This window comes from Quercus robur, chromosome 8 (genome assembly GCF_932294415.1).
Source record: "Quercus robur chromosome 8, dhQueRobu3.1, whole genome shotgun sequence".
NCBI classification, from domain to species: Eukaryota; Viridiplantae; Streptophyta; class Magnoliopsida; order Fagales; family Fagaceae; genus Quercus; species Quercus robur.
This window is the reverse complement of record NC_065541.1, coordinates 60,469,863-60,488,462: the sequence shown is the minus strand read 5'-3', so window position 1 is coordinate 60,488,462 and position 18,600 is coordinate 60,469,863. Positions and strand designations below refer to the sequence as shown.

Sequence of the window (18,600 nt, the reverse complement as noted above, 5' to 3'; positions counted from 1 at the left end):
GATTTAAAGCCATTTTCACAAAGCCCATCCCAAAAATATCACAAAAACTCCATTAATTTTGAAAAACACCAAAGTTTATCAAAAATCCCAAAAGTTAGGTCAGAAGATATGAAATGCATGAGAAAGAGGGAGAAATCAACATACCAGATGAAGAAAAGAAGATCTTTAGGCTGAAAAACTCTTGGGAAAGAAGTTTGAAGTGAGAGAGAGAGGTTTTGGGATGTGAAGAGTCAACTGGAGTCGAGAGAGATTGAGAAAAAATGAACCTGAAATCACGCGGATCCTATATATAGAACCGCTTAAATCTCGACAAATCAAGAAGTGTCAAGAGGTGTTGAGGTTTAAACTTTGACAGATGCATCTATTGAGCAACTATCCAAAGGTGTCCACAGCCAAAAAGGCTCGATGGATCGAGGAGTTATCGAGCATTTATCGAGGAGACAGAATTTCTCGATGGATCGAGGAGCTATTGAGAAGCTATCAAGATTGTGATAAAAAGAAGCTGAAGAGCTCGATAGATAGCCTAGCTATCGAGAGGTATTGAGGAGCTATTGAGATTGCTTAAAAACAGTTTTCCAAGAAGAGAAAAACACAAACATGAATGCAATCAAACAAGCAACTCAACCAAGGATTCAATTAACATTTTAAGCTCTCAAAAACATCTCTCAACACGAAAAATGTTAAGCATAAAGATCCCAAAACACACACACACACACATACACTAAACAAGTCTAACCAATTTTATATTTCAAAAATAATTTAAGACAGTTTAGTGAGCATACATTAACATAAGTATTCCTTATGATGACCAAATCACATTGTACCTGCACATGTATCGAAAGTAGCAAAGAATATTGCGTGTTGTGTGTGAAAAATATTGCAAGATTGCATAAGTATCTACATGTTATGATAATTTGAGATATGAGAAAATCATTTTAACTCAAAAACAATCATAACTGTTTGATGGGGAGTATCACCTTCGAGGTACATTCTACAACTCCCGCATCTCCTAGAATACACGCTTGTAATCATATATAAAGCATATTTATTCTTTTTGCTTTTATTTTTCTTTGCATATTTTTCTTTTAATAAGCATATCATATATGGGCATATAGGAGAGAGAAAAGAAATACCCTATGATGTTAAGCTTTTGACATTGCACTTTTGTTTTGCCGAAGTATACAGATGTCTTTTCATGATTGGCGGGATGAGATGGTTATTTATGCTGTAGGCTCCAAAGAAGGGCTTGCTGGGCCAAACCACTATTTGGGCTCACAATTTATTTATCTGGTGGGTCTGGGTATCCTACCTTGGGTTGTCCTAGGCTAAGGGACCCAATGAGGTCACTTTTCTCACTTTCTCAATGTTATCTCCTCTCTATCTCACTCACTCTTTTCTTTCCTCAGAATTGCATCCCCCAACTATCCATTTATTTCTCCTATTTATAGCCTTTGTTAATGGGGTGATCATCATTATCTTCTCCCTTAGTGCAAAGAAAGGTCCAATGTCGATGAACTTAAGTGGATTTTTAGGTATGAGTGGTTTTGGAAATGGTTCCCACTTCAGTTAATGTGTTCGGCAGCGGAGTTTCCTAAGGTTCTGCCGGGCACTTAAATGGCGATGTGATCGGGCAATGTGACCGGGCAATGTGACCGAGCATGTACATAGTGCCTGGAAATGGTTTCCTGAGCATCCTATGAACGGGGGGTACGCAGTCCACCTTTTAAATGTCCGGACAACACTCAGTTCAGATTGGTAGTTATTCATGGGTTTGGGCCAGGGCTCTTGTTGATGTGAAGGTTGGACCTTTGGCCCATATCATTGATTCATGGTCCAAGGCCCAATATAAACTTGGGCGTTAGGTGCCGTACATATGCATTTCTCTTAGGATTTTATAGTCCTTCCTGTCAAAAAGAGTGATACGAGTGTTAAGTACAAGAGATTACTTAATCTTACTCATCACAAATACAAGCCACAAAGCTCACTTGCTTAGTTGTGCATAAAGATGCTCATCTAAGCTACAAAAGATAGAAAGTTTAGAAAACTTTGTTTTAATGGCCATCCAAGGTATACAAGTACCAATGTACACAAACACACACTATTTTTGTATTTTTTGATTTTTCATTTTTTTTTCTTATGAAAAAAAAAATAAACCAAAATTGAAAAGAAAACAAACAAAAACAAGTTAAACAAAGCAATGCATAAAACTAGACTGACTCAAAATAATAAACCAAAACACACAAGTAATGCAAAACAAAAACATGAAGGGGAGAGAGAGAATAAGTGATAGAATCACTTGGAGTCCTTTTCCTTCCACACCTTGGAGAAACCTTTCCGTTTAGCAAACCCTTGATCCGGCGATGAGGGGGAAGAATTAAAACCATTCAAATTTGAAAGGAACATGAGGGCTTCGAGAAGATCTCCAAGAGGAGCAAAAGAGGGTGAAAACTAATTCTGGTCTCCTGACGCGATCATGCTGTTGCTCTTTTGAGTGGCTAGCCACTTATAGCAATTTGGTTGAGTATGTCCAGCTGCGCTACAGTGATGACAGAAATACTATTTTTTATGTTTTGGCTTTTGAGAGCTTCCCTTCTTAGCCCTAAGGTTCTTAATCTCTTTCTTATCAAGCTTAGGGTGTGCTCCTAAGATAGATTTACCCTTGTCTACGTTCTCACTAGCTAATTCATTCTTAACATCATTGTTCTCAATTTCAACATTTTTAGCAGGAGGAACAAAAACAGTAATACTAGTAGAAGCAATACTAGGAGAAGAGAAATCATACCTTAAACCGGTTCGATCAGAAGTAGATTTCTGAAGACTAAGCATCTCATTGAGCTTAGCACTTGAAGTCCTTTCCAACTGAGCTCTAACTTGGAATAGTTCTGCCTCAAGCTTCTTGGTTTTCTTAGCCAAGAAATTATTCTCAAATCTCAGTGCTCTAATAGTCTGATTGGCTTCATCAAACTTTGTAGAGATTTCTTCTCGCTCAAGTTCCACATCGCTAAGCTTCTTGGTGGCCAACCTATACAACTTCTCATGCTTTTCTAAGACTTTGTATAACTTTGCATAAGCCGTGTGGATGTCATCTTGCTTATCCATCTTTTCAAACTTAGACTCCACCAATTCCTCTTCTTCATCCACATCTTCAACAATCCCTTCAGTAGGATTTATAGTGGTAGTGAAGGCATTTAGGATTCCATCATCCTCATTATCGAAGTCATCCTCAAGTTCAGTGTCACTCAACGTAGCAGCAAGTGCCTTGCTGTTCTTGATGGTCTTGACATAAGTAGGGCACTTTTGTTTCATATGACCGAAACCTCTTTGGTCCTGATGGAATAGTGTACTGACTGCCATCCCTAGCATCCTTTTTCCCTTTATCTTGGCTCTTGAACTGTGAAGAACTGGATTGCCTACGGTTCTTGTCGAAACCCTTCCCATTGACAATCTTCATGAACTTCTTAAATTGCCTTATGATATAGGATTTCATCTTAGAACCTTCATCGTTTGAAGACTCATCAGTGTCACTTCTCTTGGCCTTCAATGCCATACTCTTACTCTTGCTCGATTTCCCGATCCTTGTCAAACCCAACTCATAAGTTTGCAGATTGCCAACCAACTCTGTCAAAGGAATTTTGTCAATATCCTTTGATTCCTCAATCGTGGTGATCTTGGCATGGAATCTCTCGGGTAGAGATCTGAGCACTTTTCTCACAATCTTGGGTTCAGGAATGGTTTCCCCAAGATTAAAGGCTGAGTTCACTATGTCTTTGAACTTGGCATAGAACTCATCGAACGATTCATCCTCCTCCATTTTGATCTCTTCAAAGCTTGTAGTGAGCCTCTAAAGTTTTGAATCCTTGACAACCTTGGTTCGTTTATAGGTTATCTGGAGAATGGTCCATGCTTCCTTAGTAGTTTCAATAGAGGATATCTTCTTGAATTTCTCATTAGTGATTGCACTAAATAGAGCATTCAATGCTCTGCTATTGAAGTTTGCCACCTTGATCTTAGCATCATCCCAGTCGGCCGGCGCTTCCGTAGGCTCGATCCAGCCTATCTCCACAGCTTTCCACACTTTCTCATCTAAAGATTGCAAGAAAGCTCTCATGCATATTTTCCAGTATGCATAATTAGTGCCATCAAATAAAGGAGGAATAATAAGAGATTGTCCTCTATCCATGACAAACAGGGGTCAATGGATCACAGAGCAAAGATTAACCCTAATCTGAGTGTGCCTGCTTTGATACCACTTGATAGGCAAAGAATGTATTGACCCCTTGTGATGAATTAATTGATTAATTAGCCAAGTTTATTAATTAATCAAATTAACATGCAAAGTGTGTGGTAACATAAACAAATCACCAATAACCAAAGTATGCAGCGGAAAATAAATTGACATGGTGATTTGTTTACGAATGGGGAAAACCTATATGGCAAAAACCTCACTGGGTGATTTTAAGGTCATCACTCCCGAGAATCCACTATTATCAAAACAAATGGTTACAAGTAAAGGAATCCCAGTATCTTATACCAACTTACAGTTGAACCCTTACCCTAATACCTAATTGGACTTGTTCTGTAGTGACAATCTTTCCTTTTCAATGCACGGCTCCCAGTACGTGACTAACCAATAGATGCGCGGATCTCAGTACGTGACTTGATCACCAACTTGAGAAGGATGTTGGCTGCAAAGTTCTTTAGTTTATCACACGATGAAGATCATGAAGTTGCTTGATCATAAAACCCTAAGGTGTAAAAACATAGTAGCTTCTTCAAGAGAAAGATGAACTAGGGCATATGTCTTCAGTTCACAATATGCTTGTGAATTTTTATTTTTTATTTTTTTTTACATTAAGTTGCATTAACTGTGACGGCCCTTAAAACAATTCTTATTTGTTTAGAGTTGTGAGAAAAGAAAGCCTAAACACATACTTACTGATTGGATGAAAAACAGCTCTGAAAAACTGAACTTCATAAATCTCGACAGATACCCTATTTGTCGAGCAACTATTGAGCCTCAAGCTAAAACAGCTCTTTTAAACCTCGATAGATACTAGTTGTCGAGATTTAATGAACAACACTTCTTCACTTGATTCTTGGACAGACTTGCATGGCTTTAACACTTGAACTTGAAATCTTGTTTCTTGAAGCATTAAACACATCCTAGATCTACCAAATTACAAGTAAAGTGCGTTTTGTCAAAGGATTAGTCAATTACATAAAATGTTGACACTGAAACAGGAGAAGAACCGCTCCCATTTATTTATTTTTATAGAAGAGGGGAAGATATATCATATACCATAACATTAATTTGAGTATTTATTAAACCTTAACTTATGCCATTTTTTGGGATAAAAGTGAAGAGCCAACATCACTGCTAAAACAAAATTTAATCATAATTTTATTTTATATTTAAAATACGACGATGCAGTGAAATTCAACCCATTTATTCTAGTACATTGAAATAACCAAAAACTACAAACATAATAGCATCATGCTTTAAAGCTTTGATTAAATTGAGGGATCGTAGCAACATTGAAAGGAAGACATTGGTAAAAATACTCCTCGACTGCATAGAGGCCTTGAGCAATTTTACACCCTAACAATAAACCAGATAAGAGAGCCAAATAGTTAATTAACGTAATAAAAAGAAAGAGCACTTTCACAATATTTCATCACAATATTTGGCATTAGGACTTGTATAGTTACTATTAATTAAGGAAAAAGTTAATAGATGTCCTAAGGATATTGATTTAAAAAATAAGTCAAAAACTTTTTATAAGGAACCAAAAAAGCAATTGACTTATTTGACACTTTTTATTTATTTATTATTTCTATAAAAGTGGTATAAATTAAAAGTTTTTTAAAATAATTTATTAGCAAATAACTTAAGGGTGTCAGACTCATTAATTAATACCTCAATTTAATGAGCTTTTTTTGCAACAATTTTGCCCATAATGAAACTAGAACAGAAAGTAAAAAGAAGAAACAAATATAAGTCATGCGCATGAAGAAAGCAAAGTGTTTGTTTTTAGACCCCTTAAACACAACCAGATTAACCTAGTTATTTAGCTAAGTAATTAATTTAGGTAAATTATGTAGATCTAGGTCAACACATATAAATCATATCATTGACAATTGTGGAAAATAAAGAATACAATAATATGATAACCCAGGAAAACCAGACTGGTAAAAGGGAGGATTTAACCTAGCTATTCTCAAGGTAAAACTAAATCCACTATGAAATAATTGAAGTTTACACAATAGCGACTTAGACCACTAACATCCTATTGCTACTTCGAGTAGGAAACTTACTACCACGACCCCATGATAGCTCCGAGTTCACGGACTACTTCTTTCTTGGATTCCCAGCAAGTACAAGCATTCTCGCTTGTATATCTTTAAGCTCTTGAATTTGTAACTGAATTGATCACCAAGTTCTTGACATAATCTTGAATCTTGGAAACCCCAAGTATGTGTGAAGGCAACCACCTCTTGATCTCACAGAAGATTCACACACATAGCATAAAAAGCAACCTCAAAACGTGGCTAGGGTTTTTCTTTTTATATTTAAGACAAAACATAAAACCCTACATGTCAAATGGGCTTGGGCTGAGTTGGAAAATTCTGTAGAAAAACAATTTGCATGACTTTCGATCGATTGAGCTAGGCAGATTTACACAGTAAATCCTGCAGCAACTCGATTCCAACTTTACATAAAAAACATATACTTTGAGCAAATCTAAACAAGACTAAAACGTTTTGATCATGGTTTGCCAACATTACAGAATGAAATTCTAATACATTAGTTCTTAATTTCTTAGAATCTAACACAGAATGATTGACATACCACATTGCCCAAATCGACCACTTTCCTTTTTCTCCTCAATAGCCCCAACTTCGTTGACACCAATCTGATTAAGCAGAGTCATCATTGAAAATTTGGACAGGGGTTTGACCTTCAGATCATTCGTCAGTATGTACGTAGCCACTTCCACTCCAACATTTGATGGGAGTACAAGACTCAGGTTGAAGAACATGGCATTTTTACACAAAGGACAGGGATCACCACAGACGTCGGACATGTAATCATGACTTTTACACTAATAGAATTTCCTGTATTTTGATGATTGAATGTTTGTCAATTGGAGAGGAAATCTAGTACTACTAGAGAAGTACACTTTTGACCTTAGGAGACTCTTGCACTTTTGGTTTAAGGTTAGTAATACTTAAAACTGTTAATGCTGTTGTAAATGTTTCCCAAATTGCCAACCATTTCTTGTTTGAGAAGCGGAATGAAAGTTCCAACTGGAAGAATGAGAATGTTGAAGAGGAAGTCGATGAATTCCTTGCCTAGCTACTTCAGCGAAGAGCACTCGGTTACTCTTTTTGTGTATAAATAGCTTCAAGCTAACCTTAGTGTCAGCCATGTTTGGTATGTGAATGATTATAGGACTTGGAATGGATTCTCTATGTCAAGTAGCTTCTTTTCCTTGGCTGTTAGCTTTATATATGGAATTCACTTTGGGATTCTTTAGATACCCTTTTCATTGGTACTCGTGATTCATGTATTGTGTACATTTAGAAATTGGAACCGGTAAATTAATCATTTGATGCATGCATGGGACGATGGGAGGTGGGACTCTTGACTTTCTCAATGGAAAATCCTTTCAATTTTTGCTATAATTTGATGAGAGAGTTCTGAGTAGCAATAACTTCAAGCAATTGAGAAGCCAATTGGAGTTAAAACACAATCATTTTGGACTGCATTCATTCCATTTTGGTTTTATTTGGTCCATTCTATCCACTTTGGTCCTAATCGGTCCATTTAGTCTTATTCTGTCCACTACAGTCCTATTCGGTCCACTTTGATTATACTCAGTCCAATTTGGTCCATATTGGTTATATTTGGTCCATTTTGTCCACTTTGGTCATATTCGGTCTAATTTGGTCTTATTCGATTTCATTTAGTTCTATTCCATCGAATTTGGTCCTATTCAGTTCCATTTGGTTCTATTTGGTCCGCTTCGGTACATTCTATCCAATTTGGTATTATTCGATCAACATTGGTCTTATTCAGTCCATTTCAGTCCTATTCAATTCATTTTGTCCACACTGGTTCTATTCGGTCCATTCTGTCCACTTCAGTCCAATTTGGTCTTATTTGGTCCACTTAGGTCTTATTCGGTCCACTTTGGTCCTCTTTAGTCCGATTGGTAGACGTGGCAAAACGGGCGGGTTGGGTCGGGTTCGGGTCGGGTCAATCGGGTTTGCGGGTCAAACGGGTCACGGGTCAAAACGGGTTATTTTTAAAACGGGTCAATCGGGTTGCGGGTCAAACGGGTCGCGGGTTGAGTCGGGTCGTGAGTCGGGTCGAGTTGACCCGTATTTTTCAAACAATTTTTTTTTTTTTTTGGAAATAGATGCAATCTGTCAATTGTTTATGAGTTTCTTAATTGTGATTAGATTCTCACTAGTGATATTGTTACCAATTACCACTAAACACTTGAATTGATACCCAAATTTGGTGCAACTCCTGTTCCAACTTTCTAGAAACTAATCTTGGTATAATCTTCAATCTATTTAAAGTAGGAAGAGAAAATAAAGGTGGCAAGTAAAAAATAACAAACTATAATGGAGTACATAACATATTAAGTAAAAAAGAATAAGTAAATATTTTATAAAAATTACACCTCAATCTAAATCTACTCAACATTGGTAAACGTGGCAAAACGTGCGGGTCGGGTTCGGGTTCGGGTCAGGTCAATCGGGTCGCGGGTCAAAACGGGTCACGGGTCAAAACGGGTCATTTTTAAACGGGTCAATCGGGTTACGGGTCAAACGGGTTGCAGGTCAAACGGGTCGGGTCAAAACGGGTCTGACCCGTTTTGCCATGTCTACCGATTGGTCTTATTCGGTCCAATTTGGTTTTATTCAGTCCAATTTGGTTCAGTTCGGTCCAATTTGGTTCAGTTCAGTCTATTTAGTCTTATTCGGTCCACTTTGGTCCATTTGTGTTCATTTCGGTCCATTTTTGTGCACTTACATAATGGCAAAAGTTAGATTTAGATTGAGAGCACCTATTCCAAATATAAACTTATTAAAAAAATATGTAGATCTTAATCTCATATTTAAAATCTTAAGTATAACATTTATTGTTACTACGCTCTTGTTAAACCATATTAACGTAGCATCCGATCTACTTCGGTTTGACTAAATTTAAATGAAAGTCTTTCTAAACATGTAGAATATAAATACACAAATGTACTTTAGGGCAGTTTACTCATTTTATTTTACGTAATTTCTTTAAAATAAATTACATGAGGTTGATTGCACCTTCAAGCTATATATATATATATATATATATATATATATAAAATAAGAAAAATACGTGCGAAGTGTGATGCCTCAATATGATTGATTGTGTGATGTGTGTGGGTGTGTGATAAGTCTCATATTGGGTATTTACTAGGTAGATATGAGCTTTATTAATAACTACAAAGAACCTCAATTGTGACTAGTTCTTTTGAGGTATAGCGCAGATGTGGCTAGCGCTTTTCCTTGAGTCGTTACACAAAGACTTCTCAATAAAAAAGAAATCTACAACTAAAAGATTTCTCAAATGGAAAAAATTACTTTATACACTCATACATACATACATATATAAAAGTTGACGATGAGTGACCCTTTTTTTATTTAAATCAAAATGATATTCTTTAGGTGTTATTCTTTTTAATATGCATGCTCAACAATAAACATGTCTGCCTAGTTTAGAATCAATACGATGTTTCTTTAATTCTTTTGGTGTTACCCTTTTTTACTAGCTATGTATGCCATGGTTGTTTTTAGGTATTGTTGGTATGTTATCTACTTCAGTTAAAGTGTGTATTAATCAACACAAGCCATTTATTATTCTTGGGAAGTATTTTAGTTGTAGGACTGACCAAAAAATATGATTATATGAATAATTCATGGACTACTTGATTTGTTGTGTCATATTTTGATTATGTGGTTGAATGCACAAATTGCTTAGTACAATATATTTAACTTACTGTTAAATGATAGAATTTTTTTTTGTACAAGTGTAATTTTTTTTTAGGAACAAACACACACATAAAGAAGAGCAAAGGAGTTCTAAAGTTGAGGGTAAATTGAGGTTTTGATTAGTTTAGAGTAGGTATTTACAAAAATGTATTGAATGTAGACAACCAAGGACTACAAAACCACCTCAACTCATTGCCTTTGGGATATAGTTGCAAGAACATATCAAGGATAAATTATTAACATAAAAATAATTACAATGAAAAATCAATTAAAAATTGAAAGTTCAAATATGTGTATAAACACTCTTGAACGTTTAGACCCCCAATTTACAAATTAACCAATTCAAGCTTTATGTCAAACAACTAGTGTGTAGAAAATGAACATAAGCTATAAACAGAATTGGAAATCAATCTAAGCCAATTATAAATCACATCCACAGCAGAAAATAAAAGGCAAAGATAAAGGGAAGAGAGATGCAAATACAAGGACAACACACGATGTGTTATCGAAGAGGAAATCGAAACCCTCGGCGTAAAACCTCTCCGCCGCCCTCCAAGCGGTCAATAATCCACTAGAAAATGTAGTTGGGATACATGAACATCAATAGACCCTCCAAGCCTAATCTACCCAATGTACCTAAGCCCTCCAAGCTTCTTGCTCCAACGAGGTTGCGCCGAACCTTTTTCTTTTCTAGCTTATCGGATTCCACTACTAGACCATATCATCAACCAATGAAGATTGGTTCCTTCCTAACTGCTTCCCAGAAATCCAAACAGCCCTCTCACAGTGATGAATATGGTGAGAACAAGGTTTGGTAAAATGCCTCTCAAGGATTTAACAATGGAGAGGAAGAGAGTTGAGGAATTTGAAAAGACTCTAATGTATAGATTGTTGGTGAATCAATCTTGTTTTTCTTTAGGGTTTCTCTCTCAAAATTCTCTCTAGAAGCTCTCTTACATTTGTGGGTAAAAGGGGTATTTATACTGGAGTGGGAGAGGAATGTGAAACGTCAGGATTTACAAAACAGGGGTGGCTCGCGGCTTGACCTCGCGACTTGACTAAGTCGCGAGATCCAGTCGCGAGATAACCGTATGGCCAGTTGTCCTGTTTTGTCCTGTAGTGCTCCAGCTAGCATGACTGTTCACCTTCCGGCATGCTTGGCACGTGTGCTGCGTCTGGCGGCTTGCAGCTGCGAGTCACCCGTGAGGCCAAGCCGCGAGTCTCTGTTTTCTTGCACACTCTTGAGCAAATTTCACTCTATCTTACTCACTACCTTTACAACAAACCCACCTAAATACAGGATTACTAAATGCTGAAATACAAGCAAATTTGGCATGGAATAAAGCCAATTAGATGGTTGAATAAATTCAACCTTACAAAAATTAACAAATCCTTAGTAATAAAAAGTACAAGCGCATACTGCTGACGTAGTTGCACGAGAAATGTAACTAAATGATAAAAATAAAAAGTAATTACAAAGAAAAACCAACTACAGATTACCAAATCCTTCTAATAAAAGTTACCCTCTCATAGTGTGAAAGGGTTATAGACTAGTTTAATTTAGATAAAACTTTTTTTTTTCTTTTGTTAAGAAATTTAATTTAGATAAAACTTGATTTTGTGGAGACCTTTGGGAAGGGATATAGGATGTTACAAAATACTAAAGTTGTGCATTTTATTTTTTTAAGAAACTAGTATTTAATTTTGTAGTTTTTTTTATTCAATTTTTAATTACATATTAGTATACCACCACGCATTCTTGGTGCGGTGGTCACTTTACAAGTATGTGGGGTGTGGAGGGTAAAGGCCAGAGTTTAAGTCTCCAAGAGAGAGTTTTACACAGTAATATACACTTAGATTAAGTTAGAGTAAAAATTTTACCTTGTATAAAAAAAATAATAATAAATTACATACTAGTATTTAATGATATATAATGCTCAATGTATAAATAATAGAATGTTAAGAAAGAAAGTATTTTAAGAAATTTGACTAAAATATAATGTAATTTCACCACCATATTATACCATACCAAATTGTAGAAGATAGATTTAGTCCTTTATGTTACCAAATCCAAATGATTTTATTTCCATTACACCATTTATATTCCTTGCAGAACTGATTCTATTCCTCTATAATAATCATTACACTTTTATGTCGTTTATATGAAACACAATGCTGTTTAACCAATGGTCTTCCTTTCCTTCCAGTTTCAACATGGACATCATTAGGAGGTTTCTACCTCTTGTTTTACTTCCGATTTCGACAATGGGAGGAGAACGTCAGTGAGAACAGTCTTTGATAGCAAAGAAGCCTTCAGTAATTTCAAACCCTAGCAATGGCAAAGATAAAAGGATCAAAATTGGTTATTATACATTTGTATGTTACACATAGAAGAGTGACCTCAATGAGTCAACGGTAAAAACATGGTTACCCGGATATAATATCTCATTTGTTAATATGAAACCAAATTAAGTTTTTTTTTTTTTTTTTTTCCTTCCTGAATCACACACTTGCTACTTGTTAGTCTACCTAAAGAGACAATTAATTATATCATGCTTAGGAATAAGGATTCATGTAGCTAAAAATAGTATCCTCAGTTTAACCAGCTTGCTTATTTCGTAATGTTCACCAAATGGAAAGAACAGAAAGTTCAAGAACCAAAAAAAAAAAGTCATGCACAGAAAGAAAGAATGTCTGACCCACCTCATCTTTGCCCAAATGGACCACTTTCTCCTCAAAAGCCCCTATTTCCATGACCTGAAACGGCTTAAGCAGACTGCTAATAGAAAATGTGGACAATGGTTTCACCGCAAGATCATCCATCACCATGTACGTAACCACCCCTTTCACGTACACTCCCTCATTAAAGGAGGACGATTTGTTTCCAATTGATCGATCTACAAAATTAACAAGCCTATCCATATATTTCCCACACTTAAGACACAATGCGCTGCTGTTATTATAATGACCCGTTGATCTACAAAATCAGAGACAAATGCGTGACCATCAACACACCTATAGAATTTCCTACATGTTGATGATTGAACGCTTGGCAATTGGAGAGGGCCTCCAGCATTACCAGGGAAATATACTATGGGCTACATGAGAGAGAATTGGTTCACGTATGGTTGAAGGGCGGAGGCACACATAAGCTTGGGGGGGGCCTTTTGAAACCCCCATATAGTACCATATAAAAACAAACTGGCCCTGCAAAAGTACAAATTGGCCCCTCCAAAAAAATTTACATACCCAGCCCAATGTTAGCTTTAGTGGTTTTTGCTTTGAAATATGATTGTTGTTGTATGATGAATCAAAGGACCAAGGCAATTCTCATATGTTTTCTTTTATTGTGAGTCACTTATATGCATCATACCATGTTTCTTTGTATGCTCATTCCCTTTGTAATATAACCAGTTTTACAATTACAATATTTTAGTTTCTCAAGTGGACTCACCCAACAAAACTCACATTTACTACTTAAAAAATTACTAAGCTTTCAAGGTGTTGTTTCCTTTTATTTTTTCTAAGAAAAAAAGAGTGCAGTGTAAATGTGTGTTCAAATGTGAAAGTCTACTGTATAGCCGCTTTTTCTTTCTATTTTTTTATTTATAAATTTGATAAAAGTCTATTGTATTGCTTAAACTGATTACTATCATTATTTTGCTAATTCTTTAACACACACGAGTAATGACTAATATGCAAATACATAATTCGGTCCCCCAGGTTAAAAATCCTAGCTACGCCTTTGGTTGAAGATAGGTGGGACTAAAATTCTTAAAGCTCTCGTAAATGATTCCCAAGCTGCCCACCATTTCCTGATTGAGAATCGGAACGAAAGTTGCGACAGGCAGGGCAAGAATGGTGAAGAGGAAGTCGATGAATTCCTTGCCAGCTTCAGCATAAAGCACTCGGTGACTGTTATTGTCTATAAATAGTTTCAGGCTTACAGCCATGTTTGGTATATGTGAAGGGTTATGGAACTTTCAATGGATTGTCTATATTGTTTAGTGGCTTCTTTGGCTTGGCTGTTACCTTTTTTTATGGAATTCAGTCTGGGAGGTGCCTACTTTAGCTACCCTTTTCATTGGCACTCGTGATTCACGAACCTGCCTGGGCAACTGGAACGGTAAAATAATCATTTGCTGCATGCATGGACTTAGACTTTCTCAATGAAAAATCCTTTCAATTTTGGCCACAAATTAACGAGAGTTATGAGTAGTAATAACTAGTGCTCAATATTTCCGAATGTATTTAGTCTATATCTTTAATGAGAGCGCCATGACGGGAAAGAAATAGGATAAAGGATATCTTTAGAATGCTTTCATTCCATCGTCTTCAGGATTCTATTATTGTGTTGTTATCAAACAAATGAATAGTAATAAGTATTACATTACAACATCTTGTATTCCTTGTAATACTTATTCCTATGTAATTACCATTACAATCTATCAAACGTGTCCTAAATACAATTCATACATTTTTAATTTTCATTGACTAGTAAGTCTTCTCCCTTTGGTGACAGGAAAAGATCCTTTCCATTTTTAAGTAAAATAGAGAGTATTCAATTAAAGTCCATGATTTAAAATGGAGTAAATCTAAAGGTTTAGATTGTACCAATTCATTTAAAATTTAATTATGTTTAAATTTAACTATGATTAAAACATGGTTAAATAAACTAGAGTTATAAATTTCTAAATGAGTTAGCATAATCTAGATCCTAAATTTACTCTACTTTAAATCATGGCCTACAAATGGATACTATTTATTTCACTTGTAATGGAGAGGATCCATCTACATTGTTTGTCAACTCAAACATGAACATACTTGTATAAAAATGGGTTGCATATAGATTTATTTTATGGCATTTAAATAAATTCTTCTAGGATCACATCATTTGTCATAACTTGATAAAGTCATCAATTGTAAGTGGTGGACAATCACTCTTACATGAACTCATTATTCATAGTCAACAACTTCAAAATTATAATAAAAGTTGTCCCTAAAATTTTACTTAAACAAATTTTAAGAGAATTTTTAGAGGGGGATTTCGAGGAGGAAAACGAAGAGAAGGAAGAAGGCGTAGTCACTAGTCACATTGGGACTGAAAGCGTAAGGTAAACAAAGTTGTGCCTTAATTAGGTCCTCAGTCATGCGTCCTCAATCTCCTTTTTTTTGAGGAGAATCCTCAATCATCTCATCATACTATCAAGCAATTGATAATTAACAAAAGCTTACATCTATTTTTTTTTAATGATACATAATGCTTCTTAACCAAGCTTCCAACAAAACACACACACAAATAGAGAGAGAGAGCATATTGCCCTACACATTGCCACACCAGATTTGACCGACATTTAAAACATATATGCAACAAAAAAAAAAGAGAAAAAAAATTAATTTTTGGTAATGGCATAGAACTCTTGCATTTCCGTGTTACATTATGTAAGGTTGAATTTATTCAACCATCTAATTGGCTTTATTCCGTGCCAAATTTGCTTGTAATTCAGCATTTAGTAACCCTGTATTTAGGTGGGTTTGTTGTAAGGGTAGTGAGTGTGATAGAGTGAAGATTGCTCAAGAGTGTGCAAGAAAACAGAGTGTCGCGGCTGGGACTCGCGGGTGGACTCGCGGCTGCAAGCCGCCAGAAGCTGCACACGTGCCAAGCATGCTGGAAGATGAACAGTCATGCTAGCTGGAGCACTACAGGACAAAACAGGACAACTGGCCATACGGTTAACTCGCGACTGGATCTCGCGACTTGGTCAAGCCGCGAGCCACCCCTGTTTTGCAAAAACCTGACGTTTCACATTCCTCTCCACTCTAGTATAAATACCCCTTTAACCCACGATTGAAAGATAGCTTCCAGAGAGAATTTTGAGAGAGAAACCCTAAAGAAAAACCAGATTGTTTTACCCACAATCTATACCTTAGAGTCTCTTCAAATTCCCTCACTCTCTTCCTCTCCATTGTCAAAACCTTGAGAGGCATTATACCAAACCTGGTTCTCACCATTATCATCTCTGTGAGACAGTCGTTTGGAGTTCTGGGAAGCAGTTAGGAAGGAGCCAATCTTCATTGGTTGATGCTATGGTCTAGTAGCGGAATCCGGGAAGCTAGAAAAGAAAAAGGTTCGGCGCAACCTCGTTGGAGCAAGAAGCTTGGAGGGCTTAGGTGCACTGGGTAGATTAGGCTTGGAGGGTCTATTGCTGTCCTTGTATCCCAACTGTATTTTCTAGTGGATTGATTACCGCTTGGAGGGCGGCGGAGAGGTCTTCGGTTTCCTCTTCGATAACACATCGCGTGTTGTCTTTGTGTTTGCATCTTCCTTCCTCTCTATCTTTGCCTTTATATTATCTGCTGTGATTTTATTATGTTATGGCTTAGATAGTTTTTAACCTATTTCACATTATAGCATATGTTAAGTTTCCGCACACTTGTTGTTTAACATATTGCCTGTGTTGGTTAAGTTAATTTTTGGGGGTCTAAACGTTCAAAAGTGTATTGGTACACGTTTTTGAACTTTTACATTACACTTTCTATTTCAGCTTTCAACATTGGGAGGAAGACATCAGTCAAAACATTCTTTGACTGCAGAGAAGCCTTGAGCAATTTCACTCCCTAAAAACAAACCACATAAATTAATTAGAAAATTGTTGACAGGTTTGAGAAAATTCGTGCTTGATATTTTGTTGAAAACTCTTGCTTTAGAAAATTTATGTTGCTGTACAATATTGTTGTAATACAGGAAAACTCATCTGCCCAGAAAAGGGGAAAAAAAAAATTATAGCCACGTTTTAAAAACGCGGCTATAGACAGATTCTTAATAGGAATTCGGGGGTCTTAGGCCGCATTTAAAACGCGGCCCAAGGTTGGAACTTAGGCCACGTTTAAAACGCGGCCTAAGAGTCCAGTCTTGGGCCGCGGTTGAAACGTGGCCTAAGGGTGAACTCTTGGGCCGCGTTTTAAACGCAGCCCAAGGTTGGACCTTAGGCCACGGTTAAAACGCGGCTTAAAAGAGTGTTAGAGGCCCTCAACATGGAGGGTATGGCCACACTTCTTAAACGCGGCCTAAGGGTCCAGTCTTAGGCCGCGTTTAAAACGTGGCCTAAGGTCCAACCTTGGGCTGCGTTTAAAACGCAGCCCAAGACTGCACCTTCGGCCACGTTTAAAACGCGGCCTAAGACGGGACCCTTAAGCCGCGTTTTAAACGTGGCTATAGGGTCGGACCTGGGGCCGCGTTTAGAAAGTGCGGCCATAGGACCATTAGTCCTATAGTCACAGGTTTTAGGCCACATTCTGAACCGCGGCCTAAAAAAACGCGGCTATAAGCTATAGCCACGTTTTTTTGGCATATAGCCGCGTTTTTAAAACGCGGCCAGAGGACCTTTTTTTTGTAGTGACACTTAAATTTGTGAAATACCAAATCTTTACTTGAATTTGACGCATTTCAAAGGCAGATGGAGATTTTTTTCCAAAAAGAAGAAAAATGAATTACTTTCACGATATTAAATTTCTTTGTAACTTTTTTCTTTTCTTTCTCTTTTAAAAGATGAGCAAGTGACCCTAAAGAGAAAAAAGTGGGGATACAATATTTTAATTTTCATATGGAAATTAGAGTTAAATGATTGCATTTGAATTTTGAATAGAATGACTCCGTTGTAGCAATATAATATACCAAGTCGAGATGGAATGAGAATGACCCACAACACCTGTATGTATTAGCTGGAATATTTAACGACTTTTGATAATTAAGTACATGGTTAACATCGTTAAATTGCCTATTTTTTCAAAAGTTTAAATTGTTAGGAGATCGTAAATTTACTCACCTTACCACATAATTCAAACAAACATCAGATATCATGAAACATTGAAGTATATGGACTTGGATTGAGATGGATCATCGTTCAATTCCAAATTTCAGTCTCTTTCTCATATATATCTTGGTTTAGGAATTAGGACTCGAATAGCTTCAAATAATATCTCAGTTTAACGTTATTTTGCAATAAATCTCACCATAAGGAATGAACAAAAAGCGCTGATTATTACTATGTACAGTGTATATGAAAGTTCAAACACGTGTACAAAAACACTTTTGAACGTTTAGACCCCCAAAAACCAACTTAACCAACACAAGCAATATGTCAAACAACTAGTGTGCGGAAACTTAACATATGCTATAATATGAAATTGGTTAAACAACTATCTAAGCCATAACAAAAATAAAACCACGGCAGATAAAATAAGGGCAAAGATAGAGAGGAAGGAAGATGCAAACACAAAGATAACACCCGATGTGTTATCGAAGAGGAAACCGAAGACCTCGGCGAAAAACCTCTCCGCCGCCCTCCAAGCGGTAATCAATCCACTAGAAAATACAGTTGGGATACAAGGACAGCAATAGACCCTCCAAGCCTAATCTACCCAGTGCACCTAAGCCCTCCAAGCTTCTTGCTCCAACGAGGTTGCGCCGAACCTTTTTCTTTTCTAGCTTCCCGGATTCCGCTACTACACCGTAGCATCAACCAATGAAGATTGGCTCCTTCCTAACTGCTTCCC

General features: G+C 36.7%; 1 protein-coding gene across 1 annotated transcript in view; it reads right to left on the bottom strand.

Annotated features, from left to right (window-relative positions):
- Positions 1 to 16,560: 16,560 nt before the first annotated feature.
- The window catches only part of LOC126697405 (uncharacterized), a 37,963-nt gene continuing 35,923 nt past the window's right edge, over positions 16,561 to 18,600 (bottom strand). The window contains exon 3 of the mRNA XM_050394401.1: positions 16,561 to 16,662. Within this exon, the coding sequence (XP_050250358.1) occupies positions 16,567 to 16,662 (96 nt within the window). The 3' untranslated portion in view covers positions 16,561 to 16,566. The remainder of the gene's footprint in view (positions 16,663 to 18,600) is intronic.